The 27,020-nt window shown below is 35.9% G+C and overlaps 1 protein-coding gene across 1 annotated transcript; it reads left to right on the forward strand.

Annotated features, from left to right (window-relative positions):
* The first annotated feature begins 311 nt into the window (after window positions 1–311).
* LOC128515820 (sodium channel protein type 4 subunit alpha B-like) lies at window positions 312–27,020 on the forward strand. Its single transcript, XM_053490024.1, has 25 exons — window positions 312–592; window positions 7,495–7,807; window positions 8,228–8,346; window positions 10,219–10,308; window positions 10,477–10,605; window positions 11,058–11,149; window positions 11,512–11,730; window positions 12,077–12,140; window positions 13,238–13,379; window positions 13,648–13,845; window positions 14,173–14,233; window positions 14,601–14,839; window positions 14,944–15,117; window positions 17,648–18,004; window positions 18,606–18,977; window positions 20,485–20,602; window positions 20,807–20,961; window positions 21,064–21,237; window positions 21,667–21,771; window positions 22,130–22,420; window positions 22,859–22,912; window positions 23,186–23,327; window positions 24,508–24,605; window positions 24,793–25,063; window positions 25,395–27,020. The coding sequence occupies exons 1-25, from the start codon at window positions 492–494 to the stop codon at window positions 26,186–26,188; spliced, it is 4,872 nt and encodes a 1,623-aa protein (XP_053345999.1). The 5' UTR covers window positions 312–491; the 3' UTR covers window positions 26,189–27,020.

Here is a 27,020-nt window from a genome sequence, read left to right on the forward strand (position 1 = left end):
CAGGAATACTAGGTATGAAGTCAGATACCAGTACTGTACGTCACAGGGAAAAATAAACACGCATTCACACTCTGCATAACACCTTGGTGATTTTAGATAAGGTTTTGGGGAGTTTTAAGCAAACTGCTGATCTGTTGGTTGTATAATGATACATAAAAAAAAAAGTTAGCACTGAGAGAAGAATAAAATATATCTAAGGTAAAGTCTGTGAAACTTCCATAATGAGCTAAAAATCCTTCACATCCTTTCTGAGCCTGGAGCACCAGATGGAACACTGCACTCCCCAATAGTGCACTTCTCAGAAAGAAAGAAAAAAAAGAAGAAAAGAACTGGAAAAAAGGACCAATAGAGTTATTGTACTCTGGACAGTTTACAGACTTTGTAAGGGGGGTTGGAAGTAAAAAAAAAAAAAAAATTGGCAGGCTAAGAGTGTGTGTTGGACACAACTTTCTCATCCGTGCAGAGTGTTTCACGGCAACTGGGCAGCAAGTATGTCTAAAAAGCGAAAGGTCTCACTCATGGAGGTGTGGCTCAGGAATCAGGCAGCACACCTGAAGGAAGCTGAAAATCTGAAACTATGGCCTCGACAACTGTAAGTGAGATGCTAATTTATAGACAATGTTGTTGTAATCAGCAATGTTACAGTAATCCCTCTCTCTCTGAGCATCTGATGCCTATCTATCTATCTATCTATCTATCTATCTATCTATCTATCTATCTATCTATCTATCTATCTATCTATCTATCTATCTATCTATCTACTGTATCTATCTATCTATCTATCTAAAAAGTTTGGGCAGAAGTTTGTATTTATTGTTTTTATTCTAGAACAATGCTGAAAAAATTTAATGACACATATGACATTAGGTAATTAAGCAACAACACCAACAGTCTGCAGGAGGACGTCTGCAACTTCCTAATGAAGTTCTGACATGGCCTGACATTTGTATATTTTTTTAGTGACTTACAGTATAAACCTATAAATGTCTAAAGTCTGATTACACTGTATATGTAAACTGTATATGAGCTACAGTAATATGTGAGCAGCTTGTATGTAAAAGTTTGGACTTTGAGGAAAATTACACTTATTTGTGGTTATTAAAAACAAGAACACAAAATAAATCACTTAAATATGGCCACATTCATAACATTTGTACAAGACTTTTGTAAACTGGATCTTGTAGTTTGGAGTTTTAACTTAAAAATCATGCGACAATCATCCAGCTCACTTATTCACAACAACAATATCTTTTTTTTTAATTTTCCAAGACACATGTTGTTTTGAAAGACCATATGTGAGAGAATGATCATGAGTAATTCTGTAGTTCACAGCAGAGAAGACAAAGACCTGCATAATGAGCCTTTCAGTCAGGTATGTGACAGAGAGAGAGCAGGGCTACAAGAAAATAATTAGAGGACAAAAAAAATATTTCTGTCTTCATTGTTTATTCAGAATAACTCAGGATTCCCTTGCAAAAATCTTTTTCAAGGTAAATAAAACGTGTAAAATTGTTAGTCTATATTGTTAAAAGTAAGCAGATGTGCAATAGATGGGAAGGGATGCACATATTTTTATGTCAAATTTCACACACATATAATTTTTTTAATGTATAAATTACTGTATATAAAGAGGCCCAAAGAAATTATACACACTTCAACATGAAAAACATATACCACTCTTCTGATGGTCACATAACAGCAGCAATGATGGTGCGACTACTGACATCTTTAGAGAAAACAAAAATTTTAAACAAGAGCATAGGTTAGGGCTGCAACTAACAATTATTTTAATAATCGATTAATCTGTCGATTATTTTTTTTAGATTAATCGGACAAAAAGACAAAATACAAGAGAAGCATTTATTTCCATCCTTTTATTTAAAAACAGAACTGAAATCTTTAGAAAGTGCACAAACATGTTGCTCCCTGAGCTGTTATAATAATAATAAATAAAATAAAATAAAAATAGACTTACAAAAACAAAGTCATGTATTTACATTAATGTTATTACATCTGTCTAATATATACACTGGAAACTTGGATTACGAGCATAATTCATTCCCGGAAGCGAGTTCATATTCAAAAACATTAAATTTTTAAAAACACTAACGGAATCACTGCTGTAAAGTAAAAATAAAACAAATTGACCTGCCCTTTACCTTTGAAAAGAATCACGACAGAGCAGTGTTTTTGTGTAGAGCAGAGAGAAAGAGTGTGTTAGTGATGGGTCTTTTATGAACAATTCGTTCTTTTTGAACAAATCTTTAACATGACTCAGAAGAATGATTCGTTCATTTTCTACTGGGCGCGCATGCGCATGGCAAAATATACAGGAAACAGTGCTGGACGATTCTGCTAGTGAGTGTTTGAGTCCTGAGTCATTCGTTCTTTTCACACGTGACTACCATAGACGCTATAAGTGCAGTACAAAGGGAAACAGTTTTGAACGATTCTTAGCAATGAGTTTTCAAGTCGCAAGTCATTTGTTTCTTTGTCAGATGACTCCCATAGACGCTATGTGGTGCAATAGATTCAAAAGAACAAACGACTCAGACTGGAAGATATAAGAGATGAGCTGCTCATTCTGCTTAATATAATATGTCCTTAGCTGCATTGTAATATTTCCATAACTGGAACTATAACCAAAAGTTGTGTATGTAGACGTATTGGGGGTATTTTTATTGAAAACGCAACATTTTTATTTATTTCTGTTTAAAAAAAACTAAATGACACAAGAAAGGATTTGTTCATTTTGATGAACGAGATTCAAAGAACCGAGTACGTAAATGATTCAAACTTCCGATCACTAGTGTCTGTAAAGATAAAAGTAGGAGGGGTCTATGTGTGTGTGTGTGTGAGGCATGGTGTCCAATGATGCGCGCACACACACACACACACACATACAGCAGCCAAAAGGCAGGCTACGCCTTAAGCAGAGAGAGAACATGGATTTTTAACGTCTCTAATGAGACTTGCTTTTGTTTTTTTGCGCACTAAGACCCAGCAGCCTCCGCCATGTATCCTTACTCTACCTCCACTTGTTTTTTTTGTTTTTTTTTGCTCCGCCCTGTCTATGAGGCGCAGAACTCTGCTAGCATTAGTGCGCAAGACCGAGTGTGTTCACTCTGCTCCGCACTCAACGGAGTGTGTGTTTTTTTTTTTTTAATAATCAAATTGCTCGATTCAAATCAATCAAATCGATCATAAAATTCGTTGCCAACGCTTTTAGTAATCTATTTGTATCGATTTTTACATTTACATTTACATTCGGGCATTTGGCAGACGCTCTTATCCAGAGCGACTTACATTTTTATCTTACATTTTTAGGACTTACATTTTTATCGATTCGTTGTTACAGCCCTAGCATAGATAACAACTGTGAAAGTGTGTATACATCTGTTGTGCAACTCTGTATTTGTGGATAGGCAATAGACCATGTTGTGCATCTCAAACATTTAGACTGGGACATTAGCAAACACTGGACATGCTTTGCACACATGTTAAACACATTTTAAACATTTACACCTAAGCAGATATTTGTAAATACAAGCTAAACATAAGAACTGAGCCACATATATGTATATTAGCAACGATGATCTAAAGGTGAAATACATTAAAACATTTACAAACATCTGTAAACTCCATAGGGAACTAGATAGCCACCGGAAAATAACATGTTTGTGCTAAGCTACACAAGATAGCATGTTAGCATGCTACCCTTAACTACTGTATCTAAGTGACATTGAAAAACAATGTTTCATATGAACTAGAAAAGCTAGAGGAAATGGGGAAAAATAAAACAATATTAGTTTTATATTATCTGATTAAGAGTTATATAAGACATTATAATTTGCCCATTGTCATAACAGCTTGCTTGAATATCCTCTGCTCTATCTATTCACTTTTCAAAATGCTCCTGGTTGTTATGAGTAAAAGGAGGAAAAGGTAAACTCCTCCCACTGTCCAGAACATTCTGAAAGCTTCCTCAGCTATACAGTGCATGCCATCTAGAGATGAGCGAATACGGATTCATCTGCGTTAAATAACCTGATCCTTTATATGACTCACGAATCACGAATCACAAATCCTTTTCTTTCTTTACTTGGATCAGTTAAGTACTGAATTATCTTGTTGTTAACAACAACATACATCAATACAAACTGATAATTATACAATTCACTTGTTCTCAGTAGTTGTTAGCTAGTAACTCTAGGAACAAGTGGATGACTGAGTTGTTTATAAAACTTTATGCAGGTCAGAAACCTGAAAGACTCAAAAAAGTGGGTTCTGATTTGTTTGATTCATTTGAACCGGGAGACTCGGCGGATCTGGCAGACTCGTAGCGCGTAGTGAAACAGTGTGTGTTCATGAGTCCAAGGATTCAGTGGATTCTGAAGATTTGTTGAGCACCGCTGTTTCACTTTTACAATAGTGTGTGGTTAGACATAGTGCTCTATAATTTAATTTTATTAGCACCCAACATATTTGTTACATGTTAGTGTGATGTAGATGTGTATCCTGACAAACTGGGATAAAAAAAACGGCTCTGGAATTTGTATCACATCCAACACAACACAACTTGATTAGAATAGTGAGATGCTAACGGTGTGATGCTTTAGCGCAATGTACACAAATCAAGTTCAAACCCCAGCTTTACCACCTGAACTTTATTTTTTTAACTATCTAAAACTTTAAAAACTAACTACAGTATACTCGATAGCATATCTGTTTCTAACCCATTAAAAAAAAAAAAAAACTCTTCCCTGTTGTGTTGGACTAATGGCACTTAGTTATTAACCTAGTTAACCCAGTGTAAGTATGTATCCAATGATGTAAACTTTAAAGCACTTTTTGCAAGTCGCTCTGGATAAAAGCGTCTGCCAAATGCCTAAATGTAAATGTAAATGTAAAATACAGCTGATATATTTATTATTTTATTAATTCGTTGAATCTCTACTGACTCAAGTGACTTAAAGGACTGAAGAGACCCAGATCCGTTTAGTGAATGATTCAGGAGTCAAATCTGTTAAAGAACCCGATTTTCTCATCTCTAATGCCATCTTCCAAACACAAAGAAAACTCCCTGAATCTGTGTGTGTGTGTGTTTGTGTGAGGGCACTTAATGAGGGCGTGGCCTTGTATGTAGAGTACCCAGACTGCTTCCCTGTGAATAGCATGTGGCCATGTCCTGCCTCAGGTCATTATCAGGTAATAAAGTGCGACAAAAAAATTTGTACCTCCCCTTGGATTTATACGGATTACATGAACTGAGAATGTTTGTTTTTGATGCGACATGCATCATTTAAAAGTAGACCCTTTATGCTTTCTATAGATATAGGGGTGTGAAGTAATTGCTGGGTTTCAGTTCATTTTAGTGACGCGTTTCAAAAATATTTCCACGAAGACTGAGACGGCTGAAAGCGCACCCTGTTTATTTTATTCATTTTACAAAAGCACAATGTTTTGTAAATATTGTAAGTGTACATTAATAAAAGGAGACCCTTTACAGATTCAAATGTTGTACTACACTTATGTATATGATAAAAAAAATTGAGCTTTTAAGTTATTTTACGTTTACCAGAAAAAAATGCAAGTGTACCCACCGGCGGGTCCGCCCACTCCTAAGGGATTTATTAGGACATGAAGGTAAACTTTCTGGAACAGTTCTTGTAGGAACAGTATTGTGTCAAGTGCATTTCCAAAACCCATTAAGCACCATGATGAAACTGTCTCTCATGAAGACCTTCACAGGAAAGCAAGACCAAAACTTACCTCTGCTGCAGAGGAGACGTTAATTTAGAGTCACCAGCCTGAGAAATCACTAATTAACAACCAGCACCTCAGATTAGAGGCGTTATGAAGGATTTACAGAGCAGAAGTAGCAGATACATCTCAATATCAACTGTTCAAAGGAGATTATTGTGTATTTTGGATAAACGCCTCTAGTATTGTTTTACAGGGTGAAAGAAATGAAAATCAGAAAACACCATGGACTTAGAAGGTGTGTCCAAACTTTTGACTGGTAATATAAGTGGGGCAGGATGCCTACACTAAAGAATATTTCATTTATCCCGTACAAAAAGCTCCCCCTGTTGGATAAAGGACAACTCCTATGATATTATTGCTGACTAACATCATATCTATGCCTACAAATGTTATAAAATGTGAAAACTGTTAGTTGTTCAACCTGGACAAACTTGCATTTGACAACAAGCCCATGATCATCTTACCCCTTTTGTTCTCAGAAGCATATTCATGTAGTATTGTTGGTGTGTACTGTATGTGTATATTATGTCTTTTTCATTTCAAAGGTAACAATAAACACAGAAACATGCATTACTGACAATTACACAACTGACATACAACTTACAAATATGCTAGGCTACATCTACCTTTATTTTATGTTTTATTTATGTTAAACATGAATTAAGAAACATGAATGAAATAAAAAAAATGGGGTGGAAATATTAATCAACCTGGCCATCTTGCCTGACTCTGGTCTGAGGCTGGAACTTTTAAATTAACTTCTCCCCTGTAGCAGTAACTCTTGGTCTTGCTTTCCTGGGATGGTCTTCATGAGAAATAGTTGTAATAGTCATCATGATGCTTGATGGGTTTTGCAATAACATATAAACATTATTCTGTATTGTAGAAAGTAAATCCTAACTTGTGTTTAAACTTTTGACTGGCACTGTTGACTTCACATCTGAAATGCTGGTCTCCCAGGAACTTCATTAATGGCCCAAACATATAAAAATGTCTTGGAGTGAGGACAGGACTGTATGGGGGATGTGGCAATAATTCCTAGCTGAGTTGTGTAATAAGGTGTTGCTGATTGATTGTGTACAGTTCCCACAGACAGATGTGTCTCTACAACAAGTTGGTGGCAGGTTGTCTGTTGATTTTCCAGAATCAGGCTTCAGATTCTCTAATTCGAGAACGACAGCAATGGGCCACCTCAGCCAGAACCTCAGCCGTATTTCATGGTCCATACAGATTTTTTTTTTTAAAGTTTGCAACATTTGTTTTACTGCTGCTTAGAGTCTGATCACCGCAGTGGTCTTGGATTCTTCTGTTATTGTCAATTAGGGAGCTGCACGAACAGTTGTTTTCCCACCGTTAAGAAAAAAACAGAATGACGTGTTACTGAAAAACTGTAAAAAAAAAAATACACTCCTTCGTTCTGCACATATCAGAAAGCTGAAAGCTACAGCTCTACCTCTGACTGTTACAATATTTTGACATTGGAGATTCCTTCCATAAATGTTAGATTTTTAAAAAAAAAAACATTTCCATGTAAACAATTATGAAAAAGACTAAAGGTTGAAGTGCAATTGAGCTCTTACTACTGAATTAATAAAAAGTAAGTTTTAGTCTCAATTTCTGTGGTTTAGATGCAAATTACAAAATGCTAATAAAAAACATTTAAAAAAACTCAAATTAACCTCTGTGCTCTCTCTCTCTCTCTCTCTCTCTTTCTCTCTCTCACTATAGGGCGTTGCTAAGAGAGCCCGAAGTGGTTTCCTCTCTTGTCCAACAGAATGTGAAGATGGTGTCTTTGCTCCCCCCGGCAGGGACCGATGTGTTCCGCCGTTTCACACCGGAGTCCCTTGCTGATTGTGAGCACCTCAAGACCAAGAACGATGCTGAACGGGTGCACAAGAAAGAGATCCCTGATGAGGAACTGTCCAAACCGTCCAAAGACCTGGAAGCTGGAAAATCTTTACCTTTTATCTATGGAGACCCTCCACCTGAGCTCCTTAACATCCCCCTGGAAGAGCTCGATCCCTACTACAGGTCCAAGAAAGTCAGTCCTGGCTCCTTTATGTATACTGGTTTTAAATTTCCTCCTCTTCAGTTGGTCCTAGTAAAAAAAAAAAAAAAAGTTCCTTAAAGCAGTAAAATAAAGCCAAATTTATGTTTACTTCATCATTAACTTATGAACTAACTTAACATCTGAACATTTGTTTCATGAAGCCCTTTGCCTTGGGCCATAGAACTCTTCCCATATTTAGTTTTCCCAAAGGAACTAACTTTAGAACACATTTCCTCCAAACATAACCATAACCAGATGTTGAGGCGTAGTCAGTTTTTATGGTAAAAACTAAAACACATGTTTACAGAATATTACTGTGTTTTCTCCAATATGTGATCATTTCAATTGCAACAATTAAATGCTGATAATGTCAAAGCATTTTATTTGGTTAATTATTTTTGTGTTTTGCAGACTTTCAATGTGATCAGCAAAGGAAATACAATCAATAGGTTCAATGTGGATCCAGCCTGTTACATTCTCAGTCCCCTTAACCCCATCCGAAGGGTCGCCATCCGGATACACTTACACTCATATCCTTTGGGGTTTATAAAGTCCTGTTTGCTTAGGAAAATATTATTAGTGAAATAACTTCTAATTGTTAAATAATTAAACAATTGGGCATTGGTGGCTTGGTGGTAGGCTGCTTGATTGTGGAAGGCCTGGCCTCAATACCCAACCACTGGATGAAGGGCATCCTACTGTAAGTACCAATCCCAAGATGGAATGGGAGACTTGTGTCAAGTAGGGTATCCAGTGTTACGCTTGCCCCATGATGGGAGCAGCTGAAAAAACAAGAAGATTAGATAATTGATAATTATATATCTATGAGACGTTTACTAATCAATGACTATTATCATGCTTTTTTAAGATCTATATTGGTGTCAGTACCATAAGAATATGCTAAAATAGTTAGCCTAACTTTATAAGTAATAAAGTCTAACTTTTTTGCCATTTTTGACCCAATTTTTTCATCAGTAATAAAAGTAGCTAAGTGTTGATTGCTATATACTTTTTAAATGTTAAAATCTAAGTAGAACATACTTTTACCATTAAATTGGTATGTTTCATTTCACATGCCTGGATTCAAAGAATTCTTAAAGGCGCATTCTCCATAAATTGATCTTGATGGAGTTGAGCTGGGAGAACCAGATGGAATATTACTAAAGTGGGTTGCTTAATATCACTGATGTTGTAATCCAGATCTCTCTTCATTTGTAAATGATTTACACACAGATCTCACTGTGCAAATAAACAGTTGCACAAAAAATGCTTTGTAAATCACAGTCTTATGTAAGTAACTAGTTATTTGTACAATAATCTTTTAAAATAATCTAAAATTATCTTTTTTTTTATGTCACACTTTCAGACAGTGTAAAAAAACAAATCTGCCCAAAAGAACAACACTTAAACAGTTTGTCTTTTATTGTATAGGCTGGAAAAAGTAAGTAACTTTAATGACTTGTAGAGTGTAGACCCTTAGACACCATAGATAGTAACCTTGTGGCACAATGATGAGAAAAAATGTTGCACTGTTTCTTACTACAAAAAAGTTTATTAATTTATTCATGTATTTATTTATTTAACTGTCCCTCCTCACAACATGCCACAAAATCTTAAATCAGGATTCTAAATTGTCTTCTTGACTTCTTTATTAGATTTTGTTTTTTATTCTCATCAAAACTTTATTAAACTTAAGATCATACATACAGTAGTTACAGTACACTGACATTCTTCTCTAAAATGTCTTCATACTGTATGCAGTGATTTTGGAGTCATTTCTCCATCAACATTCCATTGTGTCCATGTCCATGATGCTCCTTTCTTCTTCAGAGTTGTGATAAGGTTTTTGTCTGCGTTTGTTTGCAGTGGTTTCCTTCCTGGTGTTCTTCCCTTAACATTAATCTTTTCAGCATATCTTTTGTTGTTTTTGTTGTTATTTCCCATAATTGTACACCCTTTGTTTTACTGAGAACTGAAAAATACTTTTTAGATATGCCTTTGTGGCCTTTTCCAGGTTTCTGCATCTTAAAAATATGTATTCTTTTCTGTAAGTTTTGTGAAAGTTGATAGGATTGAGGCATAGTTCACATTTACATTATCAACTGTTTTTTATATAAACATCAGCATTTCAATGTTGTTATTTAACATCTCTACAACCCAGACTTTCAGTCAAATTAAACGCTTGACTCCTTTTAGCACGATGAGGTTACTCTGCTTTTCCATCCTATGCTGATCAATATAACGACTCAATATGCATGAACAAGACCATAAAACGCTACTGTATGAGTGATATTAGTGTTTGTCTGTGATTGATATAAAATATTTTAAATTAAGTTTAATTATTTTGAATTGCACACACACACACACAGACACACACATACTGCTCCTTGACTTTTCAGTAAATTGTTCAGCATATTCATCATGCTAACAATCCTGTTGAACTGTTTTTTCCTGACGATAAACCGTATGCCACAGTGGGGGAATATTATGGAGTGAGTCTGAACAAGAACTGTAACAAGCCTTACATATTATTATATTACATACATTATTTAAAAAAATGCATATTATACTGTATAATGCTGTTTACATAAAAATGTATGTGTGTGTGTGTGTGTGTGTGTGTGTGTGTGTGTGTGTGTGTACGTTTGTGTGTGTTTCAGGTATGTCTTCATAGGTATCTACACATTTGAGGCTCTAATTAAAGTCTTGTCCAGAGGGTTCTGTATTGGACACTTCACGTACCTTCGAGATCCATGGAATTGGGTGGATTTTATTGTGGTCATCATGGCGTGAGTATGAGGAGTGATGCATGCTACTGAAACAGCTTAATTAAAAAAATCTATTTTATTATTATTATTATTATTATTATTATTATTATTGATAATAATAATAATAATAATAATAATAATAACACACACAGAGTGCAGGTGCACACTCTAGTGCTTTTTTCCTGTCTTTTCTTTTTTGTTTCTATCTTTTAACCCTTACTGTCCACTTTCTTAGGAACATGCTTCATGTTTTACCGATTCATGCAATTATCTTATTAAATGTTCTGACAGCATTTATATATTCTATACTTTTGTCACAGTAATTACATAAAACAAAAGCAGTCATGATTACATTTATCTCTACGGCATTAGATAGTTAGATATTAGTGAGGCTTGTTCAGACACCCCCTCCTTATAGGCTCCTATAAACTAAAGGTTTCGATCAATTAATTAGAATTCCTTTGTGTCTGCAGGTACATCACAGTCTTTGCAGAGATTGGAAAAGTCTCATTTTTGAACCCCTTGCGTGTGATTCGTGTCCTGAAAGTATTCACTATAACTCCAGGTGTGTTCTGGACTACATCACATGACGAACGCTATCATTAAAAAATCCTTTTTTAAGCACATTTTGATTAGCAAAGTGATTACCAAAGCACAGTTTACATCTCAAATCTGAGAATCTTAGCTATGTATTAATCATCTTTTTGTTCATTCTGATAGGTTAATGTTTTTATAATAAAAATAACTTGCAAGAAAACATGCCTAACTGTTGATATTGCTTTCTGTTTAACATTCATAAGAAGAGTCTCCAGTGTCAGGACTTTGTAAGGGTCAGAGGTAAAGCTAAAGTTTTCAGAGGGTATGAGGAAAAATGCCATTGTTGGTAGCAGTGGTATGACGGTCAGAATGCATGTGTGTCCACTGCAGGTATAAAAAACGCCGTTGGTTCAGTGGTTCAGTCCGTGAAGAAGGTGGGAGACGTCGTAATCCTGATCGTCTTCTGTCTCAGCGTTTTCGCCCTCTTGAGCATGCAGCTGTTCATGGGAAATCTGCGCCATAAATGTGTGCTGTGGCCTCCAGCAAGCTCCAACGATACTGCAGATACAAACAGCACTTTCGACTTTGAAGAATTCCGCAACGATCAATGTAACTGAACTACAGAGTTTAACATTTGCTGCTCCTTAAAATTTCTACCAACCTCATTTTGTGTATGGCTTGGTAAAATAGTGATTTGAGGACTGTCGAGGAATCATTTTCACATTCACCACTTACACAAGACTTCTGCCCTCTGGGCATAAATTAATATTTTGACAATGAATTTGACATTTAAGCAATTTCCCTCTGGGATTAATCTTTAATATGTTGTCAAAACACCGCCATAGTGAATGCATGACATAATAAAAGTGAAACACTGTCCTATGAAATATTAGATGTATATATTTTTTTTTAGGCCAAACAATATCATCCTGATTTTTAGTTCTTTGTTTTTCAGCGAATTACTACTATTTGCGTGATCACATAGACCCACTGCTTTGTGGAAACAGCTCAGATTCTGGGTAGGTTGGTCAGATACATATTCTGTTTCACTGGTTAATACTGTAAATTGCTCATATTTTGTAATTATTCATAATAATTAACTTATGGAAACAAAAGTGTGGTAGTCTAAATCTATCTATCTATCTATCTATCTATCTATCTATCTATCTATCTATCTATCTATCTATCCATCCATCCATCCATCCATCCATCCATCCATCCATCATGCCATTCAAAAGAGTAGTGACAACAAATCATCAACATGCTATCAGCTTTTCTTAACATTCCAGTTCACTTTAGCAGTAACTCTGTGACATATTTCTGTAATATATGTATCTCTCAAACACTACTGAATTTTTTAAAATCTAAAATAAAACATTTATATATTATAAAAATGTATATCTTCATCACATTTAAATGATGGAAATCATCTTTTAATATTACACAAAGATCAAACTAACTTCTCCCATCCTTGGTAGCAACAACTGCAATCAAACATTTGATAACTGGCAATGAGTCTTTTACATCTCTGTGGATAAATTTTGGCCCGATCTAAAACAGCCTGATTTAGGATCTCAATCGGATTTAGGTCGGGACTTTGACTAGGCTGCTGCAAAAACTTAAAGACTTTTTTTTATTCCAGACTGCTGCATGTCTATCCCTTTTTTTTTATTTATCAGATCTTGAATTTCTTTACTTCATGTTGCTTTTGAGATCTTTCAACGCACTTCATTTTGTCAGACATGTTCTGTTTAAGTGGTTTCTTGATTCAACGGCTCTGGCAGTAACCAGGCATGGGTGTGGAAAGTGAAATTTACCTCAGCTTTTTAAAAAGCATTTGGGGCAATTATTTTTTCACATAGTGCCAGGTAGTTTTCGATAGCTTTATCTTTAATAAATGAGAATGATATTTAAAAAACTGCATTTTGTATTGATTAGGGTTATCTTTGTTTAATATTTAAATTTGTTTGATGATCTCAATCATCAAGTGTGACAAAATATGCAGAAATAAAAAAAATACTTTTGAACAATTCCTTTGTGAATAAAGTACTACTACTGTATGTACAACTATGGCGACCTTTGTGTATAACTAAGCTTTTGCTTGTTATATTGACAGGAGATGTCCTGAGGGATACATTTGTATGAAAGCAGGAAGGAATCCAAATTATGGATACACCAATTATGACACCTTTGGTTGGTCCTTTCTCGCCCTCTTCCGACTCATGACACAGGACTTCTGGGAAAACTTGTTCCAGCTGGTTTGTACATCCACATTTTTTTCCATTCTAATATGCACACACCCTAGTCTGCTCATCTTTTTTTATTGTTGCATTGTCATGCTTCACTAATGAAGCTGTGCAGGTATTTAAGTAAGCATTGAAATAATGTAAATATAAATACATCCTGATGAATAAAACAGTATGCAATAAAATGACTACAAATTAATATGAAAATAGATGAGTTACAAAAAAAGCAATGAGAAAGGAAATCACATTAAAGACTTCATTTTTCCAATGCCTATTCCAGACTCTCCGGTCAGCAGGGAAGACCTACCTGATCTTCTTCATGGTCATTATGTTTGCAGTGTCTTTCTACCTGATCAGTATGATTTTGGCTGTGGTGGCAATGGCATGTGCAGAGAAGAACGAAGCGACTATAGCTGAAGCTAAAAGGAAAAAGAAGGCGTATGTCAAGATCATGGAGCAACTCAAAAAGCACTCTGAGGCAAGCATGAGCCATCATGATGTCATTCATTTCATTCACCGTTCCCCTAACCAAGGGAAACTTGCACTAAGAAACATTTACATTGTCAGTTTACAGCTGACAAGATGTTTATGGTTAGTAATTTATGATTAAAGAACTTTACCTTGACATGCACAATGGAATTTGTAGTGTGCATGTTATTGGTTGCTGCATAAGAAAATAAAAATAATAATATAAAGTGGATCTAGTATTAGCGCTTGGTTCATAGTCATTGTGTAGCTTCTGTGTTGGAAAGGGGTTACAGTTCAATTTGACTCTAATTCAATTTGTTTTTTGCTGGGTCTAAAGTCTAGGGAGGTTGCTGAATCAAATGGATCCAAAGGAACTATGGACCTAAATGAAGTACCTGGTAAGCACAACATAAAGTCAATGCAGTGAATGCTGAAAGCCAAGCACTAGAAGGTGATGTAATTACTGTAGTTTGTTCATTAATATTAAAAAGTGCATCAACAGATTTAATATAATATTCAACTACAATAGTATACATATTTTGTCAGGAAACGAGAGGTTGCACAACGGCATCAAAGATGATTTTTAGGGTTAGGTTCAGGGAAATGTGGCATCGCTGTGCAGGTCATGGTATTGCTGGGACAGGAGAGGGCATTGATGGGACAGAACAGGGCATAATTCAGGTAGAGCAGGGCAATGAATCAAACAGAGCAGGACATGATGCAGTATTGTATGTAATGCAATACAATAAAAAATTATGTTTTCAGAATCAGAAGAGTTGAAGAGACGATGCTCACCTTGCTGGTACAAATTTGCAGACATTTTCCTAAAGTGGAACTGCTGTACACCCTGGGTCAGATTTAAAAAATGGCTTTACTTCATTGTGATGGATCCTTTTGTGGACTTGGGCATCACTATCTGCGTCATACTAAACGTTGTGTTTTTGGCCCTTGAACAATATCCAATGACTGTAGAATTAAATGATGTCGTAGCTCTTGGGAATTTGGTAAGACACTAAATACAAACCTAAATGATGAATATGATATTTCTACTTGCATTTTCCAAATTGTGCTTAATCAAAATCACTAAGTTATAAACATTTATTCCTAGGTGTTCCTAGGCATCTATACATTGGAGATGATCCTTAAAATCATAGCCATGGACCCATACCACTACTTCAAGGCTGGATGGAATAGGTTTGACAGCTTTATTGTGATTACCGGCCTTTTGGAACTCTTCTTGGCTGATGTAGAAGGACTGTCTGTGCTCCGCGTCTTCCGAGTTGTAAGTATGTGTACACACTTACTAGAAACTGCATGTAAACAGATGCAGGGTAAGGACACACGATAAATAATATTGGGGCAGTATGGGTCACATGAGCAGGATTAAATGTGAAAGATCATGATTGCAGCATGTTGGGTAATAGAGGACCCAGGGATGAGAAGAGGCAGCGGAATGTGGACAGACATTAACACTAGTGTCAATAAAACAGTGCAGGGCCAGAACTAAGACACTGGGGAAGGGTGAATGATCCAGAGACATACTCCATTAGTGAGACCTGAACTGGGACAGAATGAGTGATGCAGTGGCAGGTTATATGAGTGAGACCGGCTGTTAAAGGGTAAGTGATGTAGGTGCAGGACGGCCAAGAGACAGAATAGCAGCATATACAGCATATAATATGCAGAATAAGAAAAACTATCCCCACCATGCACAGTCTTAGTGTTCTGCCACACATAGCATTTCGCATTTGGGCCAAAAAAGTAAATTTTGGTTTTCATCTGATCAACATCCCACACATGGCTTGTCGCAAATTGCAAACAGGACTTCTTATGGCTTTCTTTCTTTAAAAAATGTCTTTCTTCTTGCCATACACTTCCATGAAGGACAGATTTGTTGAGTGCATGACTAGTAATTGTCCTGTGGACAGATTGTCCCACCTGAGCTGTGGATCTCTGAAGCTCCTCCAGAGTTACCCTGGACCTCTTGGCTGCTTCTCTGATTAATGCTCTCCTTGACCAGGCCTGTCAGTTTAGATGAACGGCCATATCTTTGTAGGTTTTCAGTTGTGCAATACTCTTTACATTTTCAGACGATGGATTGAACAGTGCTCTGTGATATGTTCAAAGCTTGGAATATTATTTTATAACCTCATCCTGCTTTAAACTTTTCCTCAACTTTATCCCCGACATTTTATTCAAATGCACCTGTCTGGTGTGTTCCTTGGGCTTTCTGATGCTTTTTGTTCACTAATGTTCTCTAAGAAACCTCTTAGGGCTTCACAGAACAGCTGTATTTATACTGAAATTAAATTACACCCAGGTGGACTCTATTTACTAATGAGGTGACTTCTGAAAGCAATTGGTTTCACTGGAATTTAGTTAGGGGTATCGGAGTGAAGGGGACTGAATACATATGCACACCACACTTTTCAGATTTTTATCTATAAAAAATAGGAAAACCATTTATCTTTTCTCTTCCATTGAAAAAAAATATAATAATAAAATAAAAAATAAATAACACACACTTAGAAGGTGAGCAGTCATAGATTTATACATTTTATTTAAATGCATATGCGATCAATGGCTCTGAGCAAAGATACACTACATGTCATGATTTACATTCTTTTTGTCCCTACTGTATGCGTGACCTAGGGTGATTAGTTGATTACTGTGTATTAGTATTAGCTTTTCTTTTTTTTTTTTCTTTTTTTTTTTTTTTGAGTAACCATCTGCCTCAGCACATGATTATACAATCCACTAACGGGGCTTTTTGTGTTCTTAAGTCATGGGAATAGAATGATAGCAGGATGTGCTCTGAAAGCAGAGGCGTTTGATAAAGAACTTATGGTTTGGACCTCTCCCAGGGTTGACACACAAAACCAGAGACAAGAGTCTGTACAAAACATTAGGTCAACTTTGGGTTATGGACATTCACACGCACACACACCCCCACTGAAAGAAAGAAAAGACATATAAGTCATGTTACAATTGCCTCCTCAACCCTGTAACACAAAACATCTGGAAGGACTTCAACATGTGCAACCATGGGAGGGGAGTGGAGAATATGGCAAAATTATGGGTTTCATCTCAAGATAAATTTACCTTCCTTCACTACAAAAAGTGATATATATATTAAAACAAACCAATTCTAAAATGTTACACCTCTAGGTCCTGGGTTCGATTCCAGCATTGGGTCTGTGTGCATGGAGTTTGCATGTTCTCCCCATGCTTGGTGCGTTCCTCCGGGTTCTCTGGTTTCCTTCCACAGTCCAAAGACATGCAGATTAGGCTAATTGGAGTTTCCAAATTGGCCATAGTGTGTGAATACAGTACATGCGTGAGTCCTATCACAGTCGTACAAATGAGAATAAATACAATGCTCACCATTGGACTAGTTGTACTACAAAGGTTCCTAGATGGATGGTGGATGATGGATGATTGTACACATATGAGAAGTATAAACATTTTTAATCATAGGAACCTTATGAATTATGAGAGTGGATAGGAAGTGACGTGAATCATAGAGCAAACATTAAAAAAATCTCAAGTGGACCATGTGTTTTAATAGTAAATGTGAAATAATAGGTAAAAACTCTTCTCTTGATATGTAATATAATATAATATAATATAATATAATATAATGTAATGTAATGTAATGTAATGTAATGTAATATAATATAATATAGCTGTTTATATTTATTATCCAAACATTGCAGTGTTTCTTTCATCTCAAGGTTCATTATTAATTCTTATTAAACTGTATGTCTTGACAGTTCTATTGAAGGTAATATTGTGGCTTATGTTTAATGCAGATGCGTATCTGTAAGTTGGGAAAGCCATGGTCTACCCTGAACTTCGTGTTTATGATCATTGGTAATGCTCTGGGTGCCCTGAGGAGCCTGAGCTTCCTCCTGGCCATCATCGTCTTCATCTTTGCTGTGGCGGGCATGCAACTGTTTGGGGAAAACTACAAGGACTGTGTTTGTAAAATTGCGGCGGACTGTGGACTTCCACGCTGGCACATGACAGACTTTTTCCATTCATTCCTAATTGTGTTTCGGATCCTGTGTGGTGAGTGGATTGAAACCATGTGGGACTGCATGGAGGTTGCAAACCCTACCATGTGCATTACCTTCTACATGATGGTCCTTATAATTGGAAAAGTGGTGGTAAGTTTCATCTCAGTCCCATAGTTTTTTTTTGTTCTAATGTTTTGTTGGCTAGATCCATTTGACTCAGTATAGGCAGGAAGGTATTTATAATGAGCAGCCAGAGTGGGTATTATTTTCTAATTTTATTACAGTGGTACAAATGCAAAGCCCATCATGATATGAACCTATATGGTCTAAAAATATTATATAATATTTATATTTATTTATTTATTTATTTGTTTATTTTTAATAGTGTCAAAAAGTGGCTCTAGAATCTCTATTCCTAGAATCTACTGAGGCCTGTATACTTATTGTGGCATCCATTTAATTGTAAAGTCCAGGTCTTGCTGAGTCAATTAACTTGTGATGTGCCACTCATTCTTTTCAACACTTTTGCAAGCCAGGAGCTAATTGTCATCGTCCTCAGTTAATGTCAATGACCAATTATAACAGATTATTTAAAGCTACAGTACATATACAGTATAATTTCTTTTATCAAGTTGTTATACAGTACATTCTTTTAAAAGACAAAAATGTGCTACTAATCTGTTTTCTACTGAGCCTGGAGGCTTTAGAAGAAAGAAATAAAGAGTAAAAGACGTGTTTTTGGTTCCTACAGCTTTTGAATCTCTTCCTGGCATTGCTGCTCAGCTCCTTCAGTGGAGACAATCTGGCATTATCCAATGGTGAAGTGAACAACCTGCAAATTGCCAGATCAAGAATCAGCAGGGGCATTAACAGGGTCAAGGCACACATAAGTCATTTGTTTGGCAGGAAATCAAGGGAAGATGAGAAAAAGGGGAAAAAAATAGGCTTGAACTACATGGACAAGGATGGGGCAGAGGACGAGACAAAGGTGGAGCTGAAAAAGCTTAATGATCCTCTTAAAATAACTCTTGTTCCAATCGCGAAAGGAGAGACTGATTTTGAAAGCCCTTGTCTTGATGACACTGTTTCTGAGAATGAAGAGAAGATCGATGAAAAGAAGAAAGTGAGTATTTATTTATTTTTTCACAACTTGACACTGCAGAAAATGGTCCAGTTGTTAAATATTGATTCAATAAGGTGTATATACACAGATCAGACATAATGGGAACACCACATATCATCAGCACAACTCTCTATTACAGCAATCATTAACTTTTTCAGCAATTTCTTCTGTGGGATCAAAGCAGAGTGGCAGCAACAGTATGAGCAGCAGTGAGCCTTCGGTGGTCATGACCATGTTGTCCTTCCTTTTTTATTAGGTTCTTACTACAGCATTCTGGGAACACCCTGCTTAGAGATTTGCACTTTTGGAGATCATTTTGGATCTCGTGTCTATAGCAAGACAATCACAATTTGGCCCAGATCCTTAGCTCAGATCTTTGTTCTTGCAACTTCTTCCTGCTCCCAACACATCAGCTTTGTAATGAGATAATCAATGTTACTCACATCACTTGTCAGTGGTTTTAATGTTAGTGCTGATCGGTCTATATGTCTACTGTGAAAATATTAATAAGTACATAATAATCAATTAGGTCCTGAACGCCCCCAGATTTCCTCCCTGACACACGCTGTTTTAAAATGCAGACATTTCAGAAACACATTACTTGAGACTCATACAGTACAAACACTCTTCCCATTATCCTCCTTCATGTCCTAAAGTATTTTATTCTTTGCACCACATCAATATGCCATTGATTACTATTTATGCTAATTGAAATTTACAAGTCCTACTGTACTTCTTAGCTGTTCGTAGTTACATTTAATTACATTTGGGTCCTGGGTTTGCTTTCCATGTCGGGGACTATGTGAATGGAGTTTGCATGTTCTCCCTGTGCTTAGTGTGTTTCCTCTCAAAGACCAAAAACATCTAGATTAGGCTAGATTTGCCCGTAGTGTGTTAATGTTGGACAAATGGGAATAAATACAATGATCACCATTGGCCTCCATCCTCCCTAGTTGGACTAGAGAGGGTCCTAGATGGATGGATGGATGGAATGCGCACCATGAAAACGAGTTCTTTTTAAAGTAATTGATTATGTATGTGATAGTAATAGGTACAATATAAAGGAAGTGTGTTAAAAGCTATGAAACTGGAGACTTCTTCAATTAATTTTAAATAAACATCTTAGAGTAAACCTTATCTCTCCAAAGAAAGAGATGAACTTTTAATTTGTTTAAAAGTCCAATCCTAATGCTCCCTAGCAAACTGGGGCCTCTTTTCCCATTTGGACTTACTAAGAATTTATTTTCTTATGGCCAAACAGATGCTTAGTCCCAAGCCAGTGAATTCTTGGGGCATTGCGTGCATGGGAAATGCTCTTTCTTTCACCACTGAACATAGCTTATATATTTTTTTTTTGTTAAAACTTCAACAAGCATTATAAATTATGTTTTTTTTTCTAACCACATTGCTTCCATATGTTTAACCCTGTTCCATATGCTGCATTCCTGAGACAGCACAGAGAAAATGTTTTGATGAGTATATCTTTTTTATCACTTCTTTTGGACAGCTGAAAGAAGAAAATGACCTCTCCAGCTGCAGCACTATAGACAAAGTTCCAGAGGTGGAGAAGGCAGATTCAAATGATGAAACAGATCAAATGACCCCAGGGGACTGCTGCTCAGAGAGTGAGTCTTTAAATGAAAACAACCTTAAGTAAAATGAGAATTAATCATGTAATGTTTTCTTTCTACTAACTGATTACTATACTGGATTTACTGGATCTAAAGTAGAGTTGTGTAATAGAAGTGAAAACTTAATGAGATCATTTTAACATCATTTATAATGTGTAATTTGTCCATATGCTTTACATCCTGGTACCTGCATTAAAGAATGCATTAGATGCTGCCCATGCCTAAATTTGGACATCACCAAGGGCAAAGGAAAGAAATGGTGGAACTTCCGTAAGATCTGTTATGCCATTGTGGAGCACAGCTATTTCGAAGCCTTCATCACACTCATGATATTTCTCAGCAGCATTGCCTTGGTGAGCTAAAGGGAAAAGTATTGATATCCTTAAAAAACATTTCTGATGAGCTGGTAGAGCTTTAAGATCTGAAAATGTTGTGTTTTCTTCTTCTCTTATAAGGCATTTGAAGACATTTACATGGAGCAGCGAACGGTCATTAAAATCATCCTTGAATATGCAGATCAGGTCTTCACCTACATTTTTGTCATTGAGATGCTCCTGAAATGGTTTGCGTATGGGTTCAAGACTTATTTCACCAATGCTTGGTGCTGTCTGGACTTCTTCATTGTCAATGTATGTATTTTATGTTCATCATTTCAAAGAAAAACCTAATATGCATTTTTTTTTATAGATTGTCTTAAGACATTATAGCATAATTAATTGGAGTTATATTTCCTTAATGATTGGCAAAGACCTTGTGGTGAAGTTTAATTAAAACATAAGCAGCAAATCTTCCTTAATGTGCATCTCTTGGATAATGTTGGTTTTCCAAGTACCACTTTAGTAATAGTTCACCTACATTTTAAAATCCTGATAGAAAATTACTCAAGTTAAAATTTACTGATAGAAAATTACTCATTATGGAATATTATATGAATAAGAAATATGAATAAATATAATATTTATTAAAAATATAAGTATAAAATTTACAGAAAAAATAACAGCAATATTTTTCATGTATCTGATGTACCAACATGATTAAATTGCAAAATTATCACACAGGTCTTTCTGATCGGCATGACGTCGAACTTTCTGGGTTACTCCGCATTCAAACATATCAAACCCCTGAGGCCTCTTCGCATCCTGTCCAGATTTGAAGGAATGAGGGCAAGTACATTATTCGTCCCTTGATAAATTATTATATATAAAACAAATCAGCTATATAGAAACTTGGTTGTAGATTTCGATGCCTAATGAAGTGTCTAGCAATAAATAGAAGATAAAAATTTCATAACATGGCACAAGGAAGAAACATTGAGAAAACTCAGTGGAAAGGGATCCCACGCTTCTCTGGGTGACACCATATAGTGGGATTAGATATCATTACATATAATCTACATGGTGAAAACTTCAGGTCCAGGAAGTGGACACAGAAAGTGTGGGTTTTAAATACTGAGTATGATTTATATAATATCATTTTCATTTAGGTTTAAAAGTGGTTTTGAATGTTTGTGAACTTCCTCAGGTGGTGGTTAAAGCCCTGGTTGGTGCCATTCCCTCCATGTTTAAAGTGATGGTGGCCTGGATAATCTTCTGGTTGATCTTTAGCATAATAGGCGTAAACCTGTTTGCTGGAAAATTCCACTATTGCTTTAACACAACCTCTGAAGAGTTTTTCACAATTGATGTGGTGAACAATAAAACCGAATGTTTAGAGCTGATTCATGAGAACAATGCGATGGATGATGTGCGATGGATGAACATAAAGATCAACTACGATAACGTGGCCATGGGCTTCCTCGCCTTGTTTCAAGTGGTTAGTTTTCCATACTACTGCATACATCACTGAATGGTTTGACTGATGAATGAATGGATGCAGGATTTGAATTCCACAGTGGCTTTCGAGGAGGCACATCTTCTAATGTGCACCCCGATTTCCTATAACATTCACACACACACACACACACACACACACACACACACATATGCATGTTTTTTTTAGGGTCAATAATGCCTTAAACCTCAAGTGGTTTATGCAAGTAGGTGACTGCAGATGCATTGAGCAATGCCGTTAATATGGTCAGTAACATTAATGGAAAATGGTAGGTCGTCCTTTCCAGTCCTACCCTTAGCTCCGCCCAGAGAGAATGGATGGATGGATGGATGGATGGATGGATGGATGGATTGGAGGTATGATTACAGAATAGCATTATATACTATTTATAATAAATTTTAATTTCTTGTTGGCTCACAGGCAACATTTAAAGGTTGGATGGACATCATGTATTCTGCTGTTGATTCTCGTATGGTAAGGTTCAGAGGAACAGAACAACACTGGACATATTTCCTCAAGTACTTGCAAAAACCTGATGAATAATATTGAATTAATACACAAGTTCTATGACTGAAAAGGTTTTATCTCATTTTTTCAGCCCTGCAACTGATATTTACATCTATTTACATATTACATATAACTTATTTACATGATCTGACTTAACATCCACATTTAAATGTATAAAGTGTTTATGTACCATGGATGTGTTACCTTTAACTCACTTTTTACTTTTGCCTCTGTAACTAGGTGGAGGACCAGCCACAATATGAGGCAAACCTCTACATGTACGAGTACTTTATTTTTTTCATCATCTTTGGGGCCTTCGTTACCCTCATCTTATTCATCGGTATCATCATTGATAACTTCAAGAAACAAAAATTGAAGATAAGTATCATTAACACAAAGTAAGATGACAACTGAACAAAAAAAAAAAAAGATAGAATCGATTATTAAGTAAAACAAAATTAATTAACTGTGCATAATATAAGAATAAAAAGAATGCAGAATGAAAAAGGCAGACAGAAAAGCTTACAAGCATTCTGCTTGTAGTTTAACATGTGTACTTTTTACTTTTACTCTTTTTCATTCTATTTTTTGCTTTTTGTACTTCACTCCAGTGACAATAATTATAAATTATCAAACAAATCAGTCCGGACTTAAATTTCGATTGAGATGCTGTGGCATGACTTGAAACTGGTTAAACCCATCAATATGGCTTAAAACAATTCTGCAAAGAGGATTGGGCCAAAATGTGAAAGCCTCATTGCCAGTTCTTGATTGCAGTTGTTGTTACAGTCAGTTATTAGATTTTTATGGCAATTACTTTTTTTCACATAGAACTGCCAGGCAGGTTTGGACAGCTTTTTTCCCCTTAATAAATAAAATCATAATTTGAAAACTACATTTTCTATTTACTTGAGTTACATTTGTGTAGTTTTAAAATTAGTTAGATAATATGAAATTATTTACGTGTGACAAATATGGAAAAAAAAAAAACAGGAATGGGGCGAAAACTTTTTTCATGGCACTGTAGTTACATTTAAATGTGGTAGAATGTTATAGCAGCTGTAAACCAATAGCAGATCTTACTGACACAAAAGAGACTCATAAAGAATGGTTATAAATATCAAATGCTAATAAATTCTCACCCAAGAAGATGGCATTATTTTAACATTATACATTTTTTGAATGGCAAATTTGAATGCCTTTTAATTATTTTTTAATTTTTAAAAGTGCAGAATCCCTGTAAATCATCTCCTGAAAACAATTAAGTGTGAATAAATTAATCTGACCAATCAGAAGAGAGAAATGAATGATATTAATATTAATAATTAATAATAGATAAGCAAAGTCATCTAATTCTCTGTCAAAAAAATATAGCTTGAGTGTAAATAATATACTTGTATAATAAGCAAGCTTTAATCAGCCTATGGTAGAATAATAATAATAATAATATGAAAATGATAACGAATGAAGTAAGGCGTGTTCATCACCATGTCAAATGAGTTAAAACAATATTGAAGAATATGCTTTAAAGAATAATTATCTTCTTATCTTTCATTACTTAGGAAAAAACCCTTTTATCACAGAGAGCCAGAAGAAATATTGTGACGCTTTGAAAAAACGTGGCTGTAACAAACCTCAGAAACAGATTCCACGCCCCAAGGTAGGTCCAGTACTCAACATGATGGTTAAATAAACATCTCCAACAATAATATCTGCAACACTTAAGCAAAATATCTGGTCGCACATGTAAATATGCTCTAACGCTATCTGACATTAAAACACTGTTTGTAATATTTTGATATGTTGAAATCTCTTTTCCTCACATCTGATGTCTGAACTTCCTGCAGAATTGTTTGCAAGTCTTCATCTACAACATTGTCACAAAGGAGTCGTTCGAAATCCTGATGGTGGGCTTGATCTTTCTGCACATGGTCGCCCTGATGGTGGAGACGGTTGACATGAGCTTCGAGACGGAGACTATCCTGTTTATGATCGACTTCATCTTTAACGTCATTTACACTTTAGAGTGTGTGTTTAAGCTCATCGCCCTGCGGAAGTATTACTTTCACATTGGATGGAATATTTTTGATTTTATTCTGGTTTTGCTTTCAATTTTGGGTGAGTATTAAAGTTTTTTTTTTTTTTAAGAGAAGAGAGAGAGATTTACTGATCAAATTAGCTCATCAATCAGATTGAATATAACAAATACTGTATGTAACTGTATGTTTTGTTTATTTGTAATGAAACCTGCTGTTGGCATTGGAGATGTGAACATACTGTTAATATTCAACATGAAACCAATTTTTTTAAATACTAAGAATTTAGTTCTTGAAACTTCAGTACAATTACTGTGTAATTTTTTTTTCTGAATGAAAACAAAAATAGTTAAAATAGTGGTTCGCCACACATTTAAGCTTAATGTGTTTACATTAAGTTATTACATTTTCAGGCATGTTCTTAGCAGACATCTTTGAGGTGTACCTTGGGTCTTCTCGGGTTATCTATATCATCCGACTTGCAAGAATTGGCCGCATTCTGCATCTGATCCGACCTGCTAAAGGCATCCGAGCTCTCCTGTGCTCCGTGATGGTGTCCCTCCCTGCCGTCGTTAACATCTGCCTCGTCTTCTCTGTGATCATGTTCATCTTCTCCATTTGTGGCATGTACAACTTTGCCTATGTAAAAAAATCTGCCGTCATTGATGACATGTTCAATTTTGAGACCTTCGGAAACAGTCTAATATGTCTGTTCATAACTGCAACAACTGCTGGATGGGACGGGTTTATGAACTCTATCATTACCAGACCTCCTGACTGTGACCCGGACTTTTATAATCCTGGCTCGGATGTAAAGGGTAACTGTGGGAATACTGCTGTGGGAATAATCTTCTTTTGCACTTACGTAGTGATATCCCTGTTTCTGGTGGTCAACATGTACATCGTCGTCATTCTGGAGAACTTCAACATTGCAACAGAGGAGAGCAGCGAGTCTTTATGTGAGGACGACGCCAAGATATTCGAGTCGAATTCGGAGGAGAAATTCAGGGTGAACAAGCTGGAAAGCAGCACTCTTGAACCAGAGCAGGAGGAAGTGGCTGCTAAGGTCATCCAGAGAGCCTACCGCGAATACAAACTCAAGTCCCCGTGTGAGAAGGCGTCGGGTGGAGTTCTGCAGAACAAGGTCACCGCCTCTGTCACTGCTCCTGGCACGACCTCTGAGAAAAACGTGCAGTCAGTGGTCTAGAAACATCTTGCAATTTTTCGGGTTACATATTCATCAAAGGTTTTTACAAAACTGCTGGTTTACCTCCAAATATGTCACTTTCCTAAGGTGAAAAGAGTGTTTCGAAAAAGAGGTTTTGTCAGATTGTAATGGATTCTCCTTCTGTCTGTAGACTACAGACAACAAAATAATGAGAAATGGGGAAAATTTTCACAACCTTGTGCGTGCTAGCACACTAACCATTTTAAATACAAAAGGTACAGTACCAAAGGGGAGTGGGGTGCATTTGGTTGATTTTAATTTTTTCTTAAATATAATGAAGAAAAGCTTTGCAGTATTAGGTTAAAATATGTTCAATGTACTGTACCAGTGTTTTTGGGTTTCCAGACAGTTTCGGAATCAAAATATTCATTCACATTTGAAGCAGGTCAGTGTACATAATAATGTAATTCATTATAGATGGGTTTATCCTTAAATATAAATATATACATGGTTATAATTTAGGAAGCCTCCTGGGCGATGGCGGACAAGTGGGCAAACATCTGAATATTACAGTATTTCAAAATGGGCTTAATTACTTATTTGCTTTTTTATACATTTTCTTGATACATTTTGTGCAAATGTTTTATCATAGTTTATTCACTGTTATGGCCACAGGCAAAACTAAATAATACAGAATAGCGATAAAACTACACAAAACAAAAATCCTTGTTGATCAGTTTGCCTTTAGATCCTAGAGTGATTCCAAGGAAGTGTTTTATTAAATGCACAAACATTAGTGATTAAAACCAGTGAGCCTTGAGATACAAAACATTATTGACTTAGTATTAACTCAAACTTCATCAATAATAAT

This window comes from Clarias gariepinus, chromosome 28 (genome assembly GCF_024256425.1).
Source record: "Clarias gariepinus isolate MV-2021 ecotype Netherlands chromosome 28, CGAR_prim_01v2, whole genome shotgun sequence".
Lineage (NCBI taxonomy): Eukaryota > Metazoa > Chordata > Actinopteri > Siluriformes > Clariidae > Clarias > Clarias gariepinus.

What these genes read in the sequence shown, in the direction of transcription:
- LOC128515820 (XM_053490024.1), top strand. Translation starts at nt 492, where the DNA reads ATGTCTAAAAAGCGAAAGGTCTCACTCATGGAGGTGTGGCTCAGGAAT. An exon ending in CCTACTACAGGTCCAAGAAA is followed by an intron (nt 7,808 to 8,227) that starts GTCAGTCCTGGC and finishes TGTGTTTTGCAG; the next exon opens with ACTTTCAATGTGATCAGCAA. An exon ending in AGGGGACTGCTGCTCAGAGA is followed by an intron (nt 20,603 to 20,806) that starts GTGAGTCTTTAA and finishes CCTGCATTAAAG; the next exon opens with AATGCATTAGATGCTGCCCA.